General features: G+C 41.0%; 1 protein-coding gene across 1 annotated transcript in view; it reads right to left on the bottom strand.

Moving 5' to 3' along the window:
• Window positions 1-25,219, bottom strand: part of matn4 (matrilin 4) — a gene marked incomplete at its 3' end in the record, with an annotated part of 48,235 nt that overhangs the window by 5,224 nt on the left and 17,792 nt on the right. The window contains exons 7-17 of the mRNA XM_080727281.1: window positions 13,990-14,112; window positions 12,811-12,933; window positions 11,639-11,761; window positions 9,479-9,601; window positions 8,309-8,431; window positions 6,702-6,824; window positions 6,391-6,513; window positions 4,774-4,896; window positions 4,156-4,278; window positions 2,598-2,720; window positions 730-827 (exon numbers count right to left, since the gene is read on the bottom strand). Of these exons, the coding sequence (XP_080583407.1) occupies window positions 730-827; window positions 2,598-2,720; window positions 4,156-4,278; window positions 4,774-4,896; window positions 6,391-6,513; window positions 6,702-6,824; window positions 8,309-8,431; window positions 9,479-9,601; window positions 11,639-11,761; window positions 12,811-12,933; window positions 13,990-14,112 (1,328 nt within the window). The remainder of the gene's footprint in view (window positions 1-729; window positions 828-2,597; window positions 2,721-4,155; window positions 4,279-4,773; window positions 4,897-6,390; window positions 6,514-6,701; window positions 6,825-8,308; window positions 8,432-9,478; window positions 9,602-11,638; window positions 11,762-12,810; window positions 12,934-13,989; window positions 14,113-25,219) is intronic.

The raw sequence follows: 25,219 nt of genomic DNA, 5'->3' as shown, positions 1-25,219 counted from the left end.
CACAGAGGAGAGGATTCATCTCATCCTTATACTGTACATGGTCTGAGCCAGGTACAGCCTGCTATAAGAGCCATTAAAGGGGCCACACCATGCATATAAAACTATTATATTTTTTGTATAAATATTGTCTCAAAATACGTTCTTAGACAGGTTTAATAGTGTGGTTGCTTAACCCTGGTTTTTGACATTATCGAAACGAAGCAGATAAAAGCGCCAAACTTTTTTTGAGGCTTCTTTAGGACCTAACGATGGATTTTAGCCTTGGGTACCAAACTTTATTTTGAAGTTTACCCATAGAATTATCCATATCAATCTGCTTTAAGTAGGATGTGAGGGGTCTAACTAGGGGTTTGTCATGATTCTGAATCCATTGCAAGCATTTGTTTTGCACAAAAAGAAAAAATTCATTGGGCTAAAAATGGCCCCACAAAACAATGGTTTAGTGATGAGTCATAATTTTTCACAGTTTTTTGGGTGTTTTTGGGGGCCATTTCTAGCCCAAGGAAAGTTTTAGAGCCTAAAGTGCAGATTGAAATTCTAATTCAGTAGTACAGTACGGTGGCCTCATGGTTGATTCATTATTAATTATCACAGCCAATACAGTTTTTATTTTGAGTTGCTTTTTTGCCCCACCGACAGGTTCCGGTTTACTTGTTTAATATAATATGCAACACGTTATATGGTGTGAAATATATCAATGTGAATTATAATAACCAAAGAAATTCCCACCTGGTTGACAAACTTTTTGACCAGTTCAAAGTTCTGTGGACGGACGCTCTTGGATCCGTCAATAATCAGCACCAGGTCAATGTTGGCCGACCTGCAGGCTGGGGGGAGAGGAGAGGGAGGGGAGGGTCAGGGAGAGACAGTAGGAAGAACCAGGAACCAGTATGGAGTGACCGTGGTTGAAATTGGGAGCGTGTCGATATTGCGGCGTAACATTTGTTCGACGTTCCATTAGTTCGCTGCTGGTGAATGCTAACCTGGTGAATGTTAACCACTATGCCTAAACCTAACCCTAAATCCTAACCTCAGTAAAACTATGCCTAAAACTAACCTTAAAGGACTAGTTCACCCCCAAAATGACTTTTTTTCTATTGATTACTCAGGCCATGGAGAGTAGAGTTCAATAATATTTTTTGGTTTTTGTCACATTCCTAAGACTAAATTTTGATTCGAGTAAATTTACCCCCATTGATTCCGGATGGTGACCCGTTTCGAAACGGGTCACCATCTGGAATCAATGGGGGTAAATTTATTGTTATCACATTTTTGTCTTAGGAATGTGACAAAAACCAAAAAATATTATTGAACTCTACTCTCCATGGCCTGAGTAATCAATAGGAAAAAAAAGTCATTTTGGGGGTGGACTACTCCTTTAACCCTAACCCTAACCTCAGTAAAACCATGCCTAAAGCTAACCCTAAAACCTAACCATAACCCTTAGTCGAATTAAGGGTACGTAGAAATAGCGAGATTTCCCACTTGAAATGGATTTAGTTCAGGCAGACAACTCAAGGAATGTCAAACTATGCTGCTGCTGCTCTACTGCTGCTTTGTGCTCTGTCTGCTCTTTGGGTTTCTTTGTGCTCCCACCACCAGCCCAGCATCCACCTGCAGACTCTGTTTCTATATGATTCTCTTAATCTCTTATGGGGTCTACAGTATTCCAGTCTCTGTACAATCTATTTGGCAAATCATTTGTTATAATAATTCATGCTTACAGGGAATTATTGACATTGAGACACAGATGGGATGCCAAATATTTATACTCAATATATTTATGTTTATGCTCAATACATATACTGTATATTCAATCCAAGAGCTGTCTGTCTGATCTGTTCCCACGGTTACTGTTGATGTTTTGTTCCTGATATTGCAGTGGTGTTTTTGTAAAATAATCAATGCAATTTGCTGAGGACACCCTGGAACCCTCGGGGCCCCCAGACCGCACTATGAGAAGCACTGTGCTGTATTACATAAAGTACCTGACTCAGACAGTGATGTATAATATCCCTAACCATAACTGTACATTAGGGCATTCATGAATAGTGATTTTTATTATTCGAATTATTCTACCTCAAAGTATTCAAATAGTCGAATATTCGACAGGACTGGCCAAACTGTCAAATATTTAGTAAGCAAGAGGCGAACATTGAGAAAATAGCCGATCTACATGCTCACAACGCCTCGCAACACGAGGCGTTGTGAGCATGTAGATCTGCTATTTTCACAATATTTATCTGCGGAACTGAGTCACATTAAATGTAATACCTACTATCCCAAGTGCTTGTCAGGGTGGGGGTCCCCAGTTCAAATAATGTTTATTTTGGGGGTCACAGCCTAAACAGGTCTGAGAACCCCTGGTACAGAGCATTAACAAATTCATCCACCAGGGGCATTGACAACTCATTCTTATGACTTCCTATCTAGCCAAGCTTTATAAACTATATATTTTTTAAAGAGAAAACAATCAAAAAATTTAAATAAGCGAATATTCGACTTCGGTGAACAACGTCGAATAGTGACTTTGATATTCGGATATTCGAATATTCGAATATTTGGTGAATGCCCTACTGTACATAGATTGCACGTACTTCCACAGCTCTTGCCGTCGTCCTGCAGAAGCTGGCCCTCGGGGCAGATGCAGTAGTAGGACCCCGGGGTGCTCACACACTGATGCTCACAGCCGTGCTCCACCGTGTTGCACAAGTCCAGGTCTGCACACACACACACACACACACACACACACACACACACACACACACACACACACACACACACACACACACACACACACACACACACACACACACACACACACACACAACAAGGGAGTACATAAAGGAGTTTCTGTTAAACAGGGGAGCGGGTGATGTTTCTGTTACTTATAGATATGGGGAAGAAATCGGACAGACAAGGTAGGATATAGACCAAGGAAGCTGGTGGCCAGTCCGTACTCTCTCCGAAACCGATCTTTTCGTTGGAGAGGTCCGACTTTCCGACGTGCAGCTTTACGGACTCTAATTCGGGGGGTAATTGTTTTCAGGAGTTCTGAGTGAAGTCATTTTCTAGTTGAACCGGACCTTTCCGACGAAAAGTTTGGTTTCGGAGAGAGTATGGACAGGCCTTGAGAGTTAGACAGTGTAGTTTTTTGTTGACGATATCTATTGCATAGTACTGTGTTCTATCCGTCTGTCATTCAATGTTATATGAGATACATAAAGGTTTCCTGTGTAAATAAGCCGAAAAGCTTACTAGGACCTCCTTTTAGTTGACCGTGTACCAGTGAACTGTACTGTCATGAAACTGTACATTTTCCTATGCAAACTTCTAATTAAGTCTTCAATCAATCAATCAATCAATCAATCAAGGCAACACTAATCTGAGTTCACCAAAGTTCTTTTTTCGCCGCTAGGGGGGAGAGAAGAACTTCTGGGCAGAAACTATTATATCTCTGGGCCGGAAGTCAGCCCAGCTCAGAATCTGAGTAGCAGGAAGTTGCACAAGTATGGGTAACCAGAGGCAAAGATGGAGGAGGTTACCTATGTCTCAAGAAGCCCACATATCAAGGCAAATCCTCCAAGACTAAGGCAACACAGACAGTAGAAAAGCTGAGAAGGACTGAGGGAGATAGTGTTGAAGAGACAGACAGTACGGAACAATGTAGGAGAGACAGTCAGGAAGCTGAGAGGGAGGTAGTGTAGAAGAGACAGACATTAGCGAATCTGAGAGTTGGAGAAGACCCACAGTACCACACGGGGACACGACTAGAAAGACAGAAAAACATCCACATGCTGTGAATGCACACATTTACAGTGTGTGTAAGTAGTGTTACACACAGACACTAGTCTCGCGTAGCCAGACAACTATTCCACAATCTCCGAATGCTATATAGAGTCTGGAACTACAGCTCCTGAACGGCGAGTAATGGAAACTGGCATTTCCATTTAAGCTTACTGTACATTACACTCATTTCTCTTGGTTATAATCTCCTCAGTCTATGTACTGTAACTAAGAGACTGATTATATCTAAGTTTTACATTCTAAAATGTACCCCTCAAGGTTAGTTAAAGATAGATAAGGAATACAAGAATACAGAAACTGAGGAGACGCAAAGAAAAACATCTTCTGTTTTGAGTGGAATTCACTGACTTGTGCAGGTCTTCTTGTCTTCGTTGAGTTTGAATCCTTTCTTGCAGTCGCAGGTGAAGACGCCCGGAGCGGCGATACAGATTTGTTCACAGTCATGCTTGCCCAGAGCACACAGGTCAATGGCTGAACAACGCACACACAAACAAACATAAAAGCAGTCATTATGCGCATGTGCTTGCATGGCTTCATTTGTGTGCATATCGTCGTTGTCGGGTGAAAACCTTGTATTTCCAAAACTGTTCGTTTTGCATTTATCATTTTAAAAATGATTTAAACTAGTGAAAACAGCCGATCTACAAGCACACAACGCCTCGCACTGCGAGGCGTTGTGTGCTTGTAGTCTGTTTTCACTACTTTTGTGCGACGGCCTTGTATGATGAAGAAGGGCTTTACTTTGTGAAAGAACAAACACATTTGAAACTTGGAGATACGAGGTTTCCACCCGACAGCGACGATATGCATGTTGACTCGATGGTTATTTATTTGCAAATTGTATGTTGTTTGTACAGTATGTGTGTGTGTAGCTGTGTGTGCACGTGAAGCCATTATTACAATGATAATAACAATACATGTGTGTCTGCCTGGTCTGTGTGTAATTTGTGTGTCGGCCTGACTAACGTGCGCAGGTCTTCTTGTCTTTGTTGAGAGTGTATCCTTCGTTGCAGTCGCAGGTGAAGACTCCCGGCTCGGGGAGACAGATGTGTTGACAGTCATGCTTCCCCTCAGCACACAGGTCTATGGCTAAACAACAACACACACACATGCACTGGTTAATACCTGGACATGTACATGCATGTGTGTATGCATACTCTGCACAGTATCAGAGTATGCACATGTAAAGTCTTTGCACCATGGTCTTTTTATCATGTTCCTCTATGCATGTGAATGTACAGGACCATACCGATGGTGTGGCATGTTTAGCCGAGGTACAATTCATGGCACATACTGTGCATGCCATTACTGCTGACCATTTTCCACAGGATGATTTATTTATGTATTTCTTTATGTATTTCTTTATGTATTTCTTTATGTATTTCTTTATGTATTTCTTTTATGTATTTTTTTATGTATTTTTTTTAATGTACAGCATTTTTAACATATTGTTTTATTTATTATCTTTCTTTCTCGATTTAATCCGACCAGCGTCATAGTTTTGTATCTTTTATTAGTCTTTATCATGTTTAGTTTCAGTGGGTGTTTTTTGTCATTTCAGTTTAGTTTTTATTGTCTAAAGGCATAGGATGTAACTCTGCCCTGTGTTTTCATAACAAAACCATAAATACATTTTATTTGCCTCTATACCAGTAATCATCAGACACTGAGTAGTGTGGTGGTATTTATCTGCAGAAACTTTCTGTGTTTTCACTGTATGTTTTGGTAGACTGGGATGTTTTTGGGCTACAAAAAAGAAACGCTAAAAACACCAAAATACAGCGAGAGGGCAATGTGTTACAGCACCACCACACGACTCCAGTGGCCGACTACCGCTGGTGTAGGGGAATATGATGGCTAAAAAGACACATGCAAACACAGAGTAAAGTTACATAGTATGCTTTTAATATGAATTTGTTTAGTTTCGGTTTAGTTTGTATTTGTTTCGGTATTAGTTATAGTATTTATGTATTCATGTATTTATGTATTTATGATATGCATTTATTCATTCATTCGTTGTTTGTAAGGGGTTCAGCATAGTAGGTACTGTGAAATCCAAACACAAAATCCACACCCACTCTCAACATTTTTTTACATGGTTTTAGCTAGTTTTGCAGGCCAAGTGTATCATATAGTTTTAGTTCTTTTTCTAGTGTCTAGTTTTTATTTTTATTAAAGTTAAATGTTTTTTAAACTAGTTTTAGGCTTAATTTTACTTTATGTTAACTACAGTATAACCTTGAATACAGCATGCAAATTTGAATCTGCTGTTACTTCTGGTTGTTTTATTTTATTGGTGTATATTTAATTTCAAAAGCACAAATTGAGCCAAAGATAAACCCTGGAGAACATACAGATTTTATTTAACAATGCAGGGAGATTTAGCCACCATTGACGAAACGATTCAGGTGAGTGTTTATGACTTATAATAATGTTATCCTTGTTTGAATGCATTTAGAACAAAAAAAATTGATATTGTATTAACCGCGCAATGAAGTTTATTTAGTCTTGCAGGTCTTATTCACCTATAAGAGCAGTAACGTTTTATCAACTTGGGAGAAAATGTAAACGGCTCCGACTAACGTGCGCAGGTCTTGCTGTCTTCGTTGAGTCTGTATCCTTCGTTGCAGTCGCAGGTGAAGACTCCCGGTTCGGGAAGACAGATTTGTGCACAGTCATGTTTGCCCTCAGCACACAGGTCTATGGCTGAACAACACACACATCACAGCAGTCATTATGATCGTGTCTTTGATTGCGCTCGAGTGTGTGCGCAGTAGTACATGTCGACGCCCTGGTTATACAATATACACGTCGCCTTAATGCAATGCAGGAAAGACAAGAGTAAAGCGTCGTTAAGTGTTAGTGTGTGTAATTAGTATGACGGCCGAACTAACGTGTGCAGGTCTTCTTGTCTTCGTTGAGTCTGTATCCTTCGTTGCAGTCGCAGGTGAAGACTCCCGGTTCGGGGAGACAGATTTGTTGACAGTCATGCTTCTCCTCCGCACAAAGGTCTATGGCTAAACAACATACACACATACACACACAGGTTAATACTGCTGATGACGTCCTGTTTGTGTGTCAGAGGTGGGACAAGGTGTTTTGCAAGTTCAAATAATAATTCTTTGCTCTCAATTTTCCGAGGCAAATCTCAAGTCAAGATAGGCAAGTCCCAAATCAAGTCCTAAATCAAGTCCCAAGTCAAGTCCCAAGTCAAAACTGACAAGTTTCAAGTAAAGTCCAAGTTCTAAACATTTAGTTTCAAGTCTCAAAAAAGTCCTAAGCTTGTTGGAAGGTATCATTTAAGATTGTAAATCTTAAAGCTATACTGTGTAAGATGCTCAACTAGTGGTCAGTAGCCCTATAGCAAACCGCGGTCGCGTTCGCGTCTTTCGCCCGTTTTTCGTACCTTCACACCCCCGCGTCTGCCTCCACAACGCCGAGAGCTATCTTTAGAGGGGTCCCTGGTTCCTGTGCGTTCAGGCATTCCGGAGAAACGGACTACTTCACCCTGCCTGGTAGGCGAGATTACCTTTTGAGTAAAGAGACACACGGGCGACTACAAATATGGCGACCCCACTTCAAGATGCGCTGTGATTGGCCGGTAGTGTACCATGTGTGCATGATCGGCGATGTGATTGGGCAACGTATACACAACGTATACAGATGATGCAGATTACGTCATTTTGGCGCGAAATCCGGTCCACGGCCAGGATCATAGAAAACATATAAAGAGAAGGCTTCAGAAGCTGAAAATAACGGAGTGGGTGTTCTAAAACTTTTGCGATTTAACAGTTAGGACAATTTTAAGATTTGTTTTATAAAAAAAGTTACATGGTACAACTTTAAGTCAAGATAGGGCCCAAGTGAAGTCAACGTCGAGTTCATATATTCTTTTGATCTGATCAAGTCATAAAATGTGTGACTTGATTCCACACCTCAAACAAGTGCAAATCACTGTTTTGCAAGTACAAGTAATAAGTCTTTGCTTTCAGTTCCCGAGTCAAGTCTCAAGTCAAGATAGCCATAGTCAAATAAGTCCTAAGCTTGTTGGAAGGTATCATTTGACTTGAAAAGACTGTAACTCTTAAGTCAAGAGAGGGCTCAAGTCAATTGAAGTCAATGTCGAGTCCAGTTATTATTTTGAGCTGATAAGTATAAAGTCATAACATTTGTGACTTGATTCCAAGTCAAGTCTCAAGTCGGAGTCTCGATTCCACACCTCACACAATTCATTGAACACTTGTCATTACTTTGGGCCATTTTCCAAAGTAGGCCTAGTTTGTTCGATTTTCCAGGAAACCATGGATCCAATTCATTTCAGTACAGTTTGAAAATCAACTTGCAGAGACTTGAAACTTGCTTGAGCCAGTTAATCCAACACGCAGGTGAAAGTGACGTCATCGTTGTTTGAACGCATTTCAAAAGCACAGATTGAACAGAAAATGATCCCTGGAGAACTAAGCGCAGTAACGTCTTGATGACTTTGGAGGAAATGACTAACGTGTGCAGGTTTTCTTGTCTTCGTTGAGTCTATATCCTTCGTTGCAGTCGCAGGTGAAGACTCCCGGTTCGGGGAGACAGATTTGTTGACAGTCATGCTTCTCCTCCGCACACAGGTCTATGGCTAAACAACATACACACAAACACACACACAGGTTAATACTGCTGATAGCGTCCTGTTAGTGTGTGGATGCCAGAGGTGAGACATAGTCACTGTTTTGCAAGAACAAGTAATATGTCTTTGCTCTTGATTCCAAGTCAAGTCTCCAGTCAAGATAGCCAAGTCCCAAATCAAGTCCCAAGTTAAGACTGACAACTCTCAAGTAAAGTTCAAGTTCTAAACCTTTAGTTTCAAGTCTCAAATAAGTCCTAAGCTTTTTGGAAGCTTTTAAGACTGTACATCTTAAGTCAAGAGAGGCCCAAGTGAAGTCAATGTCGAGTTCAGGTATTCTTTTGATCTGATCAAGTCATAAAATGTGTGACTTGATGCCAAGTCGAGTCTCAAGTCCGAGACTCGATTTAACACCTCACACAATTGCAAATCAAAGTTTGTTTTTAAGTACAAGTAATATGTCTTGGTTTCGATTCCTGAGTGAAGTCTCAAGTCAAGATAGCCAAGTCCCAAATCAAGTCCCAAGTTAAGACTGACAAATCTCAAGGAAAGTCCAAGTCCCAAACTTTTAGTTTCAAATCTCAAATAAGTCCTAAACTTGTTTGAAGGTATAATCTGACTTAAAAAGACGGTAAATCTTAAGTCAAGAGAGGGCTCAAGTCAGGTCAAGTGAAGTCAATTTCGAGTCCAGTTATTATTTTGAGCTGATAAGTATAAAGTCATAACATTTGTGACTTATTCCAAGTCAAGTCTCAAGTCTGAGTCTCGATTCCACACCTCACACAATTCATTGAACACTTGTCATTACTTTGGGCCATTTTCCAAAGTAGGCCTAGTTTGTTCGATTTTCCAGGAAACCATGGATCCAATTCATTTCAGTACAGTTTGAAAATCAACTTGCAGAGACTTGAAACTTGCTTGAGCCAGTTAATCCAACACGCAGGTGAAAGTGACGTCATCGTTGTTTGAACGCATTTCAAAAGCACAGATTGAACAGAAAATGATCCCTGGAGAATTAAGCGCAGTAACGTCTTGATGACTTTGGAGGAAATGACTAACGTGTGCAGGTTTTCTTGTCTTCGTTGAGTCTATATCCTTCGTTGCAGTCGCAGGTGAAGACTCCCGGTTCGGGGAGACAGATTTGTTGACAGTCATGCTTCTCCTCCGCACACAGGTCTATGGCTAAACAACATACACACAAACACACACACAGGTTAATACTGCTGATGAAGTCCTGTTAGTGTGTGGATGCCAGAGGTGAACAATAGTCACTGTTTTGCAAGAACAAGTAATATGTCTGCTCTCGATTCCCGAGTCCCGAGTCTCCGGTCAAGATAGCTAAGTCCCAAATCAAGTCGCAAGTTAAGACTGACAAGTCTCAAGTAAAGTTCAAGTTAGAATATAAGTCAGAAATAAGTCCTAAGCCTGTTGGAAGGTATCATTTAAGACTGTAAATCTTAAGTTAAGAGAGTGAAGTCAACGTTAGGGATGGGTACCGAAATTCGGTACCGGGACAGAACCGATAAGGACATGACGGTTCCTGGGTACCCAAAAAGAATATTTACTTTCGGTACTGCTTATCGGTTCCTAGACGCACCATTAAAAAAAGACGTGCTATCCGTTCAAAAAAAGGCTTCATGATTACATTTTATATATCCCTTGACTATCTGTCAGGACCTGTCCCCGGTTCCCGAGGCTAAACTAATGTGAGTTACGTTTCAACTTGTATTCCTCCAAACACACACAGACACACAAACACACACACAATCGGGGGACGCGTTGCCACTGATTGGCAGCGTTAGCGATGCTAGCAACGTTAGCAGCCCAGCCACCAGTAGGCCACAGCTGAGCCCTGGATAGCCACACAGAAAGACGTGAGTTGGAGACGAAACATTTATGACAGCGTGGGATTCATCTGAAAGACTGTACGGCAACAGCGCTTGTGTGAATGCGGACTCCCGTGCGACACTGCATGTCTGCGAGTCCGACTGCGTCTCTCACTCACTCGCTCGCTCGTCGAGTTGTGTTCTTTTGTCAAATCTAAGCTGGCAAATCTAACACTTCCGGTAGCCGATCTCTTCAGAATAAGATATGTTGCGCTAGCAGCAATAAGACTTCCAGATTTATTAAGGCAGTAAGACTTCCATGCGGTGGTCGACTTCTTAATCTCTTCAGAATAAGAGTATCCCAAAAGACATTGAAATATGATTTAATTTGAATGATTCATTAAAACTGTAAATTAAACATTAAAATTCAATTAAACAATATGTTTTAAATGATTCATTAAAACTGTAAATTAAACATTAAAATTAAATAAAAAAATTATGTTTTTGTGTAAAAACCGAACCATTTTGGAACCGAAATAGGAACCGTTAGGAACCGGAACCGATAAGCAGAACCGGAACCGGAATCGTAAAAATCCAAACGATACCCATCCCTAGTCAACGTCGAGTTCAGGTATTCTTTTGATTTGATCAAGTCATACAATTTGTGACTTGATTCCAAGTCAAGTCTCAAGTCCGAGTCTTGATTCCACACCTCACACAATTGCAAATCACTGTTTGGCAAGTAATAAGTCTTTGCTTTCGATTCCTGAGTCAAGTCTCATGTCAAGATAGCCAAGTCCCAAATAAAGTCCCAAGTTAAGACTGACAAATCTCAAGGAAAGTACAAGTCCCAAACTTTTAGTTTCAAGTCTCAAATAAGTCCTAAGCTTGTTGGAAGGTATCATTTGACTTGAAAAGACTGTAACTCTTAAGTCAAGAGAAGGCTCAAGACAAGTCAAGTGAAGTCAATTTCGAGTCCAGTTATTATTTTGAGCTGATAAATATGAAGTCATAACATTTGTGACTTGATTCCAAGTCAAGTCTCAAGTCTGAGTCTCTATTCCACACCTCACACAATTCATTGAACACTTGTCATTACTTTGGGCCATTTTCCAAAGTAGGCCTAGTTTGTTAGATTTTCCAGGAAACAATGGATCCAATTCATTTCAGTACAGTTTGAAAATCAACTTGAAACAATGGATCCAATTCATTTCAGTACAGTTTGAAAATCAACTTGCAGAGACTTGAAACTTGCTTGAGACAGTTAATCCAACACGCAGGTCAAAGTGACGTCATCGTTTGAACGCATTTCAAAAGCACAGATTGAACAGAAAATGATCCCTGGAGAACTAAGCGCAGTAACGTCTTGATGACTTTGGAGGAAATGACTAACGTGTGCAGGTCTTCTTGTCTTCGTTGAGTCTGTATCCTTCGTTGCACTCGCAGGTGAAGACTCCCGGTTCGGGGAGACAGATTTGTTGACAGTCATGCTTCTCCTCCGCACACAGGTCTATGGCTAAACAACATACACACATACACACACACAGGTTAATACTGCTGATGGCGTCCTGTTAGTGTGTGGATGCCAGAGGTGACACATAGTCACTGTTTTGCAAGAAAGAGTAATACGTCTTTGCTCTCGATTCCCAAGTCAAGTCTCCGGTCAAGATAGCTAAGTCCCAAATCAATTCGCAAGTTAAGACTGACAAGTCTCAAGTAAAGTTCAATTTCTAAAACTTTAGTTTCAAGTCTCAAATAAGTCCTAAGCTTGTTGGAAGGTATCATTTAAGACTGTAAATCTTAAGTCAAGAGAGGCCCAAGTGAAGTCAACATCGAGTTCAGGTATTCTTTTGATCTGATCAAGTCATCAAATTTGTGACTTGATTCCAAGTCAAGTCTCAAGTCCGAGTCTTGATTCCACACCTCACACAATTGCAAATCACTGTTTTGCATGTACAAGTAATAAGTCTTTGCTTTCGATTCCTGAGTCAAGTCTCAAGTCAAGATAGCCAAGTCCGAAATCAAGTCCCAAGTTAAGACTGACAAATATCAAGGAAAGTCCACGTCCCAAACCTTTAGTTTCAAGTCTAAAATAAGTCCTAAGCTTGTTGGAAGGTATCATTTGACTTGAAAAGACTAACTCTTAAGTCAAGAGAGGACTCAAGTGAAGTCAAGTGAAGTCAATTTCAAGTCCAGTTATTATTTTGAGCTGATAAGTATAAAATCAAAACATTTGTGATTTGATTCCAAGTCAAGTCTCAAGTCTGAGTCTCGATTCCACACCTCGCACAATTCATTGAACACTTGTCATTACTTTGGGCCATTTTCCAAAGCAGGCCTAGTTTGTTAGATTTTCCAGGAAACCATGGATCCAATTCATTTCAGTACAGTTTGAAAATCAACTTGCAGAGACTTGAAACTTGCTTGAGACAGTTAATCCAACACGCAGGCCAAAGTGACGTCATCGTTGTTTGAACGCATTTGAAAAGCACAGATTGAACAGAAAATGATCCCTGGAGAACTAAGCGCAGTAACGTCTTGATGACTTTGGAGGAAATGACTAACGTGTGCAGGTCTTCTTGTCTTCGTTGAGTCTGTATCCTTCGTTGCACTCGCAGGTGAAGACTCCCGGTTCGGGGAGACAGATTTGTTGACAGTCATGCTTCTCCTCCGCACACAGGTCTATGGCTAAACAACATACACACATACACACACACACACACAGGTTAATACTGCTGATAGCGTCCTGTTAGTGTGTGGATGCCAGAGGTGAGACATAGTCACTGTTTTGCAAGAAAGAAGAATACGTCTTTGCTCTCGATTCCCAAGTCAAGTCTCCGGTCAAGATAGCTAAGTCCCAAATCAAGTCGCAAGTTAAGACTGACAAGTCTCAAGTAAAGTTCAATTTCTAAACCTTTAGTTTCAAGTCTCAAATAAGTCCTAAGCTTGTTGGAAGGTATCATTTAAGACTGTAAATTTTAAGTCAAGAGAGGCCCAAGTGAAGTCAACATCGAGTTCAGGTATTCTTTTGATCTGATCAAGTCATCAAATTTGTGACTTGATTCCAAGTCAAGTCTCAAGTCCGAGTCTTGATTCCACACCTCACACAATTGCAAATCACTGTTTTGCAATTACAAGTAATAAGTCTTTGCTTTCGATTCCTGAGTCAAGTCTCATGTCAAGATAGCCAAGACCCAAATCAAGTCCCAAGTTAAGACTGACAAATCTCAAGGAAAGTCCAAGTCCCAAACTTTTAGTTTCAAGTCTCAAATAAGTCCTACGTTTGTTGGAAGGTATCATTTGACTTGAAAAGACTGTAACTCTTAAGTCAAGAGAGGGCTCAAGTCAAGTCAAGTGAAGTCAATTTCGAGTCCAGTTATTATTTTGAGCTCATAAGTATAAAGTCATAACATTTGTGACTTATTCCAAGTCAAGTCTCAAGTCTGAGTCTCGATTCCACACCTCACACAATTCACTGAACACTTGTCATTACTTTGGGCCATTTTGCAAAGTAGGCCTAGTTTGTTAGATTTTCCAGGAAACCATGGATCCAATTCATTTCAGTACAGTTTGAAAATCAACTTGCAGAGACTTGAAACTTTCTTGAGACAGTTAATCCAACACGCAGGTCAAAGTGACGTCATCGTTGTTTGAACGCATTTCAAAAGCACAGATTGAACAGAAAATGATCCCTGGAGAACTAAGCGCAGTAACGTCTTGATGACTTAAGGGGAAATGACTAACGCGTGCAGGTCTTCTTGTCTTCGTTGAGTCTGTATCCTTCGTTGCAGTCGCAGGTGAAGACTCCCGGTTCGGGGAGACAGATGTGTTGACAGTCATGCTTCTCCTCCGCACACAGGTCTATGGCTAAACAACATACACACACACAGGTTAATACTGCTGATGACGTCCTGTTAGTGTGTGGATGCCAGCGGTGGGACATAGTCACTGTTTTGCAAGAACAAGTAATAAGTCTTTGCTCTCGATTCCTGAGTCAAGTCTCCGGTCAAGATAGCTAAGTCCCAAATCAAGTCCCAAGTTAAGACTGACAAGTCTCAAGTAAAGTTCAATTTCTAAACCTTTAGTTTCAAGTCTCAAATAAGTCCCAAGCCTGTTGGAAGGTATTATTTAAGACTGTACATCTTAAGTCAAGAGAGGCCCAAGTGAAGTCAACGTCGAGTTCAGGTATTCTTTTGATCTGATCAAGTCGTAAAATTTGTGACTTGATTCCAAGTCAAGTCTCAAGTCCGAGTCTTGATTCCACACCTCACACAAATTGCAAATCACTGTTTGGCAAGTAATAAGTCTTTGCTTTCGATTTCTGAGTCAAGTCTCAAGTCAAGATAGCCAAGTCCCAAATCAAGTCCCAAGTTAAGACTGACAAATCTCAAGGAAAGTCCAAGTCCCAAACTTTTAGTTTCAAGTCTCAAATAAGTCCTAAGCTTGTTGGAAGGTATCATTTGACTTTAACAACTTGGGAGCCAAACTCGTTCAGTGACGAGTTAAGGCCACTAGGTGTCCCCCTGCCAAAAGGAGTTATCTCGTTGACAGACGAGGCAACATAGGGTTAACTGTACACGCTGCTGGCTGCCCTCTGAATGACCCGAGTCCATTATGTCACCCCGCAGCAGACACAGGCAGTGAGACAGAGAGGTAGAAAATGGTGGAGGCAGCTTACATTGCTTTACATTCTACTTTGAAACATAAGAAGGGCTTTATCTCTGAATCAGATGAAAAGGACGCCAGGGAAGCAGAGATCTGATTGTTTTCACGGCGACACTTTACCGCGATGGTCTGCTCCCGTTTGGATTATAGTTTCGCGAGCTTTTGTAAACAAAGGGATTATCTTCCTCAATCGTCAGCGGACACCCACGTGCACACGCACGATGCTTCCGAGGCACTTCAAAATAAAGCGTAAGTGAATGGTGGCAGCAGCAACAGCTAGAAATGTTATAAACCTTAGCAGCCCATGTGTTAAAAGACTGTAACTCTTAAGTCAAGAGAGGGCTCAAGTCAAGTCAAGTGAAGTACATTTCTAGTCCAGTTATTATTTTTAGCTGATAAGTATAATGTCATAACATTTGTGACTTGATACCAAGTCAAGTCTCAAGTCTGAGTCTCGATTCTACACCTCACACAATTCATTGAACACTTGTCATTACTTTGGGCCATTTTCCAAAGTAGGCCTAGTTTGTTAGATTTTCCAGGAAACCATGGATCCAATTCATTTCAGTACAGTTTGAAAATCAACTTGCAGAGACTTGAAACTTGCTTGAGACAGTTAATCCAACACGCAGGTCAAAAAGACTTAGTCTCAATGATCCCTGGAGAACTAAGCGCAGTAACATCTTGATGACTTTGGAGGAAATGACTAACGTGTGCAGGTCTTCTTGTCTTCATTGAGTCTGTATCCTTCGTTGCAGGCGCAGGTGAAGACTCCCGGTTCGGGGAGACAGATTTGCTGACAGTCATGCTTCTCCTCCGCACACAGGTCTATGGCTAAACAACATACACACATACACACACAGGTTAATACTGCTGATGACGTCCTGTTAGTGTGTGGATGCCAGAGGTGAGACATAGTCACTGTTTTGCAAGAACAAGTAATACGTCTTTGCTCTCGATTCCCGAGTCAAGTCTCCGGTCAAGATAGCTAAGTCCCAAATCAAGTCGCAAGTTAAGACTGACAAGTCTCAAGTAAAGTTCAAGTTCTAAACCTTTAGTTTCAAGTCTCAAATAAGTCCAAAGCTTGTTGGAAAGTATCATTTAAGACTGTAAATCTTAAGTCAAGAGAGGCCCAAGTGAAGTCAACGTCGAGTTCAGGTATTCTTTTGATCTGATCAAGTCATCAAATTTGTGACTTGATTCCAAGTCAAGTCTCAAGTCTGAGTCTCGATTCCACACCTCACACAATTCATTGAAGACTTGTCATTACTTTGGGCCATTTTCCAAAGTAGGCCTAGTTTGTTAGATTTTTCAGGAAACCATGGATCCAATTCATTTCAGTACAGTTTGAAAATCAACTTGCAGAGACTTGAAACTTGCTTGAGACAGTTAATCCAACACGCAGGTCAAAGTGACATCCTCGTTGTTTGAACGCATTTAAAAAGCAAAGATTGAACAGAAAATGATTCCTGGAGAACTAAGCGCAGTAACATCTTGATGACTTTGGAGGAAATGACTAACGTGTGCACGTCTTCTTGTCTTCGTTGAGTCTGTATCCTTCGTTGCAGTCGCAGGTGAAGACTCCCGGTTCGGGGAGACAGACTTGTTGACAGTCATGCTTCTCCTCCACACACAGGTTTATGGCTAAACAACATACACACATACACACACACAGGTTAATACTGCTGATGACGTCCTGTTAGTGTGTGGATGCCAGAGGTGAGACATAGTCACTGTTTTGCAAGAACAAGTACTAAGTCTTTGCTCTCGATTCCTGAGTCAAGTCTCCGGTCAAGATAGCTAAGCCCCAAATCAAGTCCCAAGTTAAGGCTGACAAGTCTCAAGTAAAGTTCAAGTTCTAAACCTTTAGTTTCAAGTCTCAAATAAGTCCTAAGCTTGTTGGAAGGTATCATTTGAGAGGGCTCAAGTCAAGTCAAGTGAAATCAATTTCAAGTCCAGTTATTATTTTGAGCTGATAAGTATAAAGTCATCAAATTTGTGACTTGATTCCAAGTCAAGTCTCAAGTCTGAGTCTCGATTCCACACCTCACACAATTCATTGAACACTTATCATTACTTTGGGCCATTTTCCAAAGTAGGCCTAGTTTGTTAGATTTTCCAGGAAACCATGGATCCAATTAATTTCAGTACAGTTTGAAAATCAACTTGCAGAGACTTGAAACTTGCTTGAGACAGTTAATCCAACACGCAGGTCAAAGTGACATCATCGTTGTTTGAACGCATTTCAAAAGCACAGATTGAACAGAAAATGATCCCTGGAAAACTAAGCGCAGTAACGTCTTGATGACTTTGGAGGAAATGACTAACGTGTGCAGGTCTTCTTGTCTCCTTTGAGTCTGTATCCTTCGTTGCAGTCACAGGTGAAAACTCCCGGTTCGGGGAGACAGATTTGGTGACAGTCATGCTTCTCCTCCGCACAGAGGTCAATGGCTAAACAACATACACACACACACATGTTAATACTGCTGATGATGTCCTGTTAGTGTGGATGCCAGAGGTGAGGCATAGTGACTGTTTTGCAAGAACAAGTACTAAGTCTTTGCTCTCGATTCCCGAGTCAAGTCTCCGGTCAAGATAGCTAAGTCCCAAATCAAGTCCCAAGTTAAGGCTGACAAGTCTCAAGTAAAGTTCAAGTTCTAAACCTTTAGTTTCAAGCCTCAAATACGTCCTAAGCTTGTTGGAAGGTATCATTTAAGACTGTAAATCTTAAGTCAAGAGAGGCCCAAGTGAAGTCAATGTCGAGTTCAGGTATTCTTTTGATCTGATGAAGTCATACAATTTGTGACTTGATTCCAAGTTGAGTCTCAAGTCTGAGTCTCGATTCCACACCTCACATAATTGCAAATCACTGTTTTTTTAAGTACAAGTAATACGTCTTTGCTTTCGATTCCTGAGTCAAGTCTCAAGTCAAGATAGCCAAGTCCCAAATCAAGTCCCAAGTTAAGACTGACAAATCTCAAACTTTTAGTTTCACATCTCAAATAAGTCCTAAGCCTGTTGGAAGGTATCATTTGACTTGAAAAGACTGTAACTCTTAAGTTAAGAGTGGGCTCAAGTAAATTCAAGTGAAGTCAATGTCGAGTCCAGTTATTCTTTTGATCTGATCAAGTATAAAGTCATAACATTTGTGACTTGATTCCAAGTCAAGTCTCAAGTCTGAGTCTCGATTCTACGCCTCACACAATTCATCGTACACTTGTCATTACTTCTGGCCATTTTCCAAAGTATGCAGTAGGCCTAGTTTGTTAGATTTCCCAGGAAACCATTGGATCCAATTCATTTCAGTACGGTTTGAAAATCTACTTGCAGAGACTTGAAACTTGCTTGAGATAGGTAATCCAACAAGGAAGAAAAAGTCACATCATCGTTGTTTGAACGCATTTCAAAATCAGAGATTAAACTGAAAATGATCCCTGGAGAAACTAAGCGCAGTAAAGTCTTGATGACTTTGGAAGATATGACTAACGTGTGCAGGTCTTCTTGTCTTCGTTGAGTCTGTATCCTTCGTTGCAGTCGCAGGTGAAGACTCCCGGTTCGGGGAGACAGATTTGTTGACAATCATGCTTCTCCTCCGCACACAGGTCTATGGCTAAACAACATACACACATACACACACACACACATAGGTTAATACAGCTGATAATGTCCTGTTTGTGTGTGGATGCCAGAATTGGGACATAGTCACTGTTTTGCAAGTACAATTAGTAGTTTGCTCACGATTCCCGAGTCAAGTCTCAAGTCAAGATAGCCAAGTCCCAAATCAAGCCCCAAGTTAATCCCAAGTCAAGACTGACAAGTCTCAAGTAAAGTCCAAGTTCGTTCTAAACCTTTAGTTTCAAGTCTCAAATAAGTCCTAAGCTTGTTGAAAGGTATCATTTAAGACTGTAAATCTTAAGTCAAGAGAGGGCCCAAGTGAAGTGTTAGTCAATGTCGAGTTCAGGTATTCTTTTGAGCTGATCAAGTATAAAGTCATAAAATCTGTGACTTGATGCCAAGTCGAGTCTCAAGTCTGAGTCTCGATTCCACACCTCGCACAATTCATTGAACACTTGTCATTACTTTGGGCCATTTTCCAAAGTAAGCCTAGTTTGTTAGATTTTCCAGGAAACCATGGATCCAATTCATTTCAGTACAGTTTGAAAATCAACTTGCAGAGACTTGAAACTTGCTTGAGACAGTTAATCCAACACGCAGGTCAAAGTGACGTCATCGTTGTTTGAACGCATTTCAAAAGCACAGATTGAACAGAAAATGATCCCTGGAGAACTAAGCGCAGTAACTTCTTGATGACTTTGGAGGAAATGACTAACGTGTGCAGGTCTTCTTGTCTTCGTTGAGTCTGTATCCTTCGTTGCAGTCGCAAGTGAAGACTCCCGGTTCGGGGAGACAGATTTGTTGACAGTCATGCTTCTCCTCCGCACACAGGTCTATGGCTAAACAACATACACACATACACACACACACAGGTTAATACTGCTGATGACGTCCTGTTAGTGTGTGGATGCCAGAGGTGAGACACATCACTGTTTTGGAAGAACAAGTACTAAGTCTTTGCTCTCGATTCCCGAGTCAAGTCTCCGGTCAAGATAGCTAAGTCCCAAATCAAGTCCCAAGTTAAGGCTGACAAGTCTCAAGTCAAGTCCAAGTTCTAAACCTTTAGTTTCAAGTCTCAAATAAGTTCTAAGCTTGTTGGAAGGTATCATTTAAGACTGTAAATCTTAAGTCAAGAAAGGGCCCAAGTCAAGTGTAAGTCAATGTCGAGTTCAGGTATTCTTTTGAGCTGATCAAGTATAAAGTCATAAAATCTGTGACTTGATTCCAAGTCGAGTCTCAAGTCTGAGTCTCGTTTCCACACCTCACACAATTCATTGAACACTTGTCATTACTTTGAGCCATTTTCCAAAGTAGGCCTAATTTGTTAGATTTTCCAGGAAACCATTGGATCCAATTCATTTCAGTACAGTTTGAAAATCAACTTGCAGAGACTTGAAACTTGCTTGAGACAGGTAATCCAACACGGAGGACAAAGACACATCATTGTTGTTTGAACGCATTTCAAAAGCAGAGATTAAACTGAAAATAATCCCTGGAAAAACTAAGCACAGTAACGTCTTGATGACTTTGGAAGAAATGACTAACGTGTGCAGGTCTTCTTGTCTTCGTTGAGTCTGTATCCTTCGTTGCAGTCGCAGGTGAAGACTCCCGGTTCGGGGAGACAGATTTGTTGACAATCATGTTTCTCCTCCGCACACAGGTCTATGGCTGAACAACACACACATCACAGCAGTCATTATGAGCGTGTCTTTGAATTGATTGCACTCGTGTTTATTGCATAAAATCCCCTTTATGCAATGTGCATAAAGTGTCCATAAAGTCCCCTTTATGCAACGCAAAAGACAGAGAATATGTGTGTGTTTATGTGTGCGTGATTTTGTATGTTTTGTGTGACGGCGCAACTAACGTGTGCAGGTCTTCTTGTCTTCGTTGAGTCTGTATCCTTCGTTGCAGTCGCAGGTGAAGACACCCGGCTCGGGGAGACAGATTTGTTGACAATCATGCTTCTCTTCTGCACACAGGTCTATGGCTAAACAACATACACACATACAGGTAAATACGGCTGATAATGTGTGTTCTCATATATTCATATGCACACAAGAGGTGGGACAAAGTCACTGTTTTGCAAGTATAAGTAAGTCTCAAGTCTTTGCGCCCAAGTCCCGGGTCAAGTCCAAGTCCTAATTGTTTTGTTTCAAGTCCCAAACAAGTCCTAAGCTTGTTGGAAGGTATCAAGTGACTTTAAAAGACTGACGTCTCAAGTCAAGAGAGGGCTCAATTAACATTAACTGAAGCCACGGGAGATGTGTACAAAAGAATCCATTTGACAAAGCTAGGGCTGATCAGGATCAATAAGGCATCAAGGATCAATGAAGTCGACTCAATAACAATTGGAGACAAAACATCAACAAATGTTTTATAAAACCTCTGTGGTGTAATCATCATGCCCTGGAGAGTTGCCACCTTGTAAAGATTGAATTGCCTCAGGAATTTCAAGGACAGTTAGTGGTGCTTGAAGACCAGCAACATGGTCTTCCCCAACCAACGATATAGTTCTACTAAGATATCTGTTGGATTGGGTCCATCCCAGTCTTGTATATTGAACATATCAACCAGAATAGTAGTTTGAAAAGATGTCACTGATCTTTGTAGGGTCTGCTGCCCTTTCTGTCTGCTTAAAATCGAAGAGATTTGGGGAAAAAAGAGAGGACTCAAGTCACAAGTAATTGGCATTGAAGTCCCAGTTGAATCCAAGTAGTCTTAAGTTATTACATTTGTGACTTGAGTCCAAGTCGAGTCTCACGTTCAAGTCTCGAGTGACCATCTCGGATGTTTAACCTGACTACAATTCCTTATACACTTGACATTGCAGCTGGCCATTTTCCAAAGAATGAAGCTTGTAAGATTTTCCAGCAAACCATTGTTTTCCATTCGTTTTTCAGTGCCGTTTGGAAATGAACTTGCAAAGACTTGAAACTTGCTTGAGACAGGTAATCCAATACGCAGAATATGACTGTTCAGTTACTCTTGGTTAAAATCACAGCAGAAAATAATCCCTGGAGAAAAGACATTGATTCAATCCTTCACATAAAGTGTGGTAATGTTTTAACGACTATAGACTAACGTGCGCACGTCTTCTTGTCCTCGTTGAGTCTGTATCCTTCGTTGCAGTCGCAGGTGAAGACTCCCGGTTCGGGGAGACAGATTTGTTGACAGTCATGCTTCTCCTCCGCACACAGGTCTATGGCTAAACAACATACACACATACACCCATGTTAATACTGCTGATAACGACCGGTTTGTGTGTGTACTGTATATGCACACCTAACCTGTGTATATATGTACGGTATGTCTAGCCTGACTACCATTCATGGTACACTTGACATTGTTGCTGGTCATTTTGCAAAGTTTGTAGTAGTTTGTTAGATTTCCCAGGAAACCAATATTGTTTTCCATTCATTTCAGTACAGTTTGAAAACCATGTCTTTTTATGAATGAAATTCATAATTTATTAACCGGGGCACACTGAGGTTTAGTTTGACTTACATTTACATTGACTTATTATTAAACTAAAGTGCGGTAACGTTTTAATGACTTTGGAGAAAATGTAAACGGCCCGACTAACGTGTGCAGGTCTTCTTGTCTTCGTTGAGTCTGTATCCTTCGTTGCAGTCGCAGGTGAAGACACCCGGCTCGGGGAGACAGATTTGTGCACAGTCATGCTTCCCCTCAGCACACAGGTCTATGGCTAAACAACACACACACACACACACACAGGTTAAAACTACTAGCTACTAACAATGTCATGTACAGTACATGTGTGCGTGTGTGTGTGTGCGTGCGTGCGTGCGTGCGTGCGTGTGTGTGTGTGTCTGTGTGTGTGTGTGTGTGTGTGTGTGCGCGCGCGTGCGTGCGTGCATGCGTGCGTGCATTTAAGTATTTGCATCATGGTTTCTTGTGTATGTTCCTCTATGAATGTGGATTTACAGGATCATGCCGGTGGTCTGACAATTATTAGCCTGACTACGATTCACTCATTCAATCATTTTCCAAAGCATGCAGTAGTTTTGTTTGATTTTCGAGGATTCCATTTTCTGAGATTTGGAGTGATTTGGCTTGACTTTTCTTCCGAATGTCCAGTAAACAGCAACATGTTTAATTTTTGAGGTGAATTAACAAAAAAGAGCAAGGATATCACCGGACTTTTGTATTATTTCATTATTTATTTAATATATATAGGCCTATATATTATTGTTGTTGGTGTTGTTGTTTGTGTGTGTGTGTGTGTGTGTGTGTGTGTGTGTGTGTGTGTGTGTGTGTGTGTGTGTGTGTGTGTGTGTGTGTGTGTGTGTGTGTGTGCTTGTGTGTGTGCGTGCACGTGTGCGTGCATGCGTGCGTGCGTGTGTGTGTTTTGTATTTTACACAAGGCATGAAATGACATGACAATGACACCGGTATGGTCCTTTAAGTGAATGTGTGTGGGGTTTTTCTTTTTTTTCTTTTTTATGTCTGAATTGTATGTTCTTTGGGTACAAACAGTACATACTGGACAGGGACAAAAACACAACACTATTTAAGCATATCACATACAGATAACTGACATTGTACAATTGACAGACAACACAGTTATTCTCAACGTAATTCCCTAAAGAATATCTGGGCCATGATTCCAGTCAAAATAAACCGTGTTGCTTCATTGTGACACACAAACACACAAAAAGTAACAGCCATCATTTATAATCTCTAAATGACCATCTGTATACTGAGGCACATGGTAAAACAGGTGTTTGAAAAGCGCTGAGCTTGGACGAACCCATAGCCACTTTAACGTGAATTCTTCAGAAGAATGCTGTTTATTTTGTTACGTAAACCCTCCGTGGTATGTGGGTTAAACGCTCTGCTAGATTACATGGTGTTACACCTGTGTCTTGGTATGCCACAGCTTCAAAAAGGCCAACACCGAACATTTGGCTTACTTGTTGGGTTTGTAAATTACCCGCAAGTAAAATGTTGCTGTCAACAGGATTCCCACATTCTGTTTGCAGCAGATGCAAACAGACACGTGTACAGGTCTGGTACATGCTTGGGTCAGGGGGCAAAACATGCTGCCTGCATGCTTGCGTGCTCGCCTGTGCATGTGAGATTGCTATAGAGAACAACTCCGGATAACTTAAATAACTTAGGCTCTTTTTCCTACTTTGATCCCAAATGACTGTCCATGGGATCTATTTAGCAGAATTAGCCAGTAGCTCCTCCCAAAAAGCTGTTGTCCAATGCTAGCTTAGAATAACTTCCTGCTTGCCAAGGTTTGCCTTGGCAACAGCCTTGGCAAGCTGCCGGTTGCTAAGCTAGCATTGGACAAAAGCTTTTTCGGGAGGGGCATAGCTGGCTAATTGCCCCTGTTGTCCAGTTCCCCAGCAGAGTCCAGCAGCTCTCATAGCATAGAGTGGAGCCAGCATATTGCTACTTAAGCAATTTTTTTTCTTTCTTTTTTTTCATGAATGTGTTATCATATTATTAGTTGTCATTGCGTACACTACACACACTATTGCCTAAAGGAGTAGTTCACCCCCAAAATGACTTTTTTTTCCTATTGATTACTCACGCCATGGAGACTTGAGATCAATGATATTTATTGTTTTTTTGTCGAATTCCTATGACAATAATTTGATTACAAATGTACCCCCATTGTTTCTTGATGAGGACCCAAATGCATTGGTGTCCCCATCTGGAATCAATGGGGGTACATTTACTATAGTAATTTTTATTTTTGTCTTAGGAATGCAACAAATACAAAAAAATATTATTGAACTCAAGTCTCTATGGTGTGAGCAATCAATAGAAAAAAAAGATCATTTTGGGGGTGAACTACTCCTTTAAGTAGCAATATGCTTATGGGTTACACTATGAGGTTATGCTCGGGTCTCCTCGGGGAAACTGGACAATAGGGGCAATTTTGCTAAATGTGTGCGCGTGTGTGTGCACTCTCATGCAGGCACATGTTGAGGTAAACAAGGATCAGCGTTCACAGTGTGTGTAGTCACGTAGGACACTCTACTCACGCTGGCAGGTCTTTCCGTTCTCCAGGAGCCTGTATCCCTCGCTACAGCGACAGTGGTAGCCATTGAGCACGCTCACACACTCATGATCACAACTGTGGTTCCCAAACGAACAGTAGTCGATCACTGAGGAGGAGGAGGAGAGAAGCAGCGGGGCCAGTAAGCAGCAGAGGCAAGAAAGAGAAGCCGAAGGGGGTGTGTGTGAGTGTGTGTGTGTGTGTGTGTGTGTGTGTGTGTGTGTGTGTGTGTGTGTGTGTGTGTAGGGTCAAATCCTCAGTGTCAATTTAACTACCAAGATATTACCAAGGTATAATTTAAGCCACCAAGATAGAGACTACTGTTCTTTTTCAATGGATAGCCATGGCAACATTAAGATACTGTACCAAGTAAGGCTGGGCGATATTAGGAAAACCTTCGATATTCGATAACGTTGTTGAATACCTCAATATCGATATTACTCACGATATTATAAAAACAATTGCATTATATAGTTTTTAATGTTTTTCTGCTTTAGGTCCACTGCCTGCCTAACCCAGATAATGAATAGCATATCCATGCATGCACACTGCACATTACACATAGGGTTAGGTAGGTTTTATTGAAATAACCACACCTGGTTACAGATGGACTGCTTTTTTTGCCTGCATAGTGTGTAATTTAACCCCTACACCAAT

Source organism: Nannobrachium achirus, assembly GCF_963921795.1.
Source record: "Nannobrachium achirus genome assembly, chromosome: 6".
Taxonomy (NCBI): Eukaryota; Metazoa; Chordata; class Actinopteri; order Myctophiformes; family Myctophidae; genus Nannobrachium; species Nannobrachium achirus.
The sequence above is the reverse complement of the archived record's forward strand: the minus strand, read 5'-3'. Positions and strand labels throughout refer to the sequence as shown.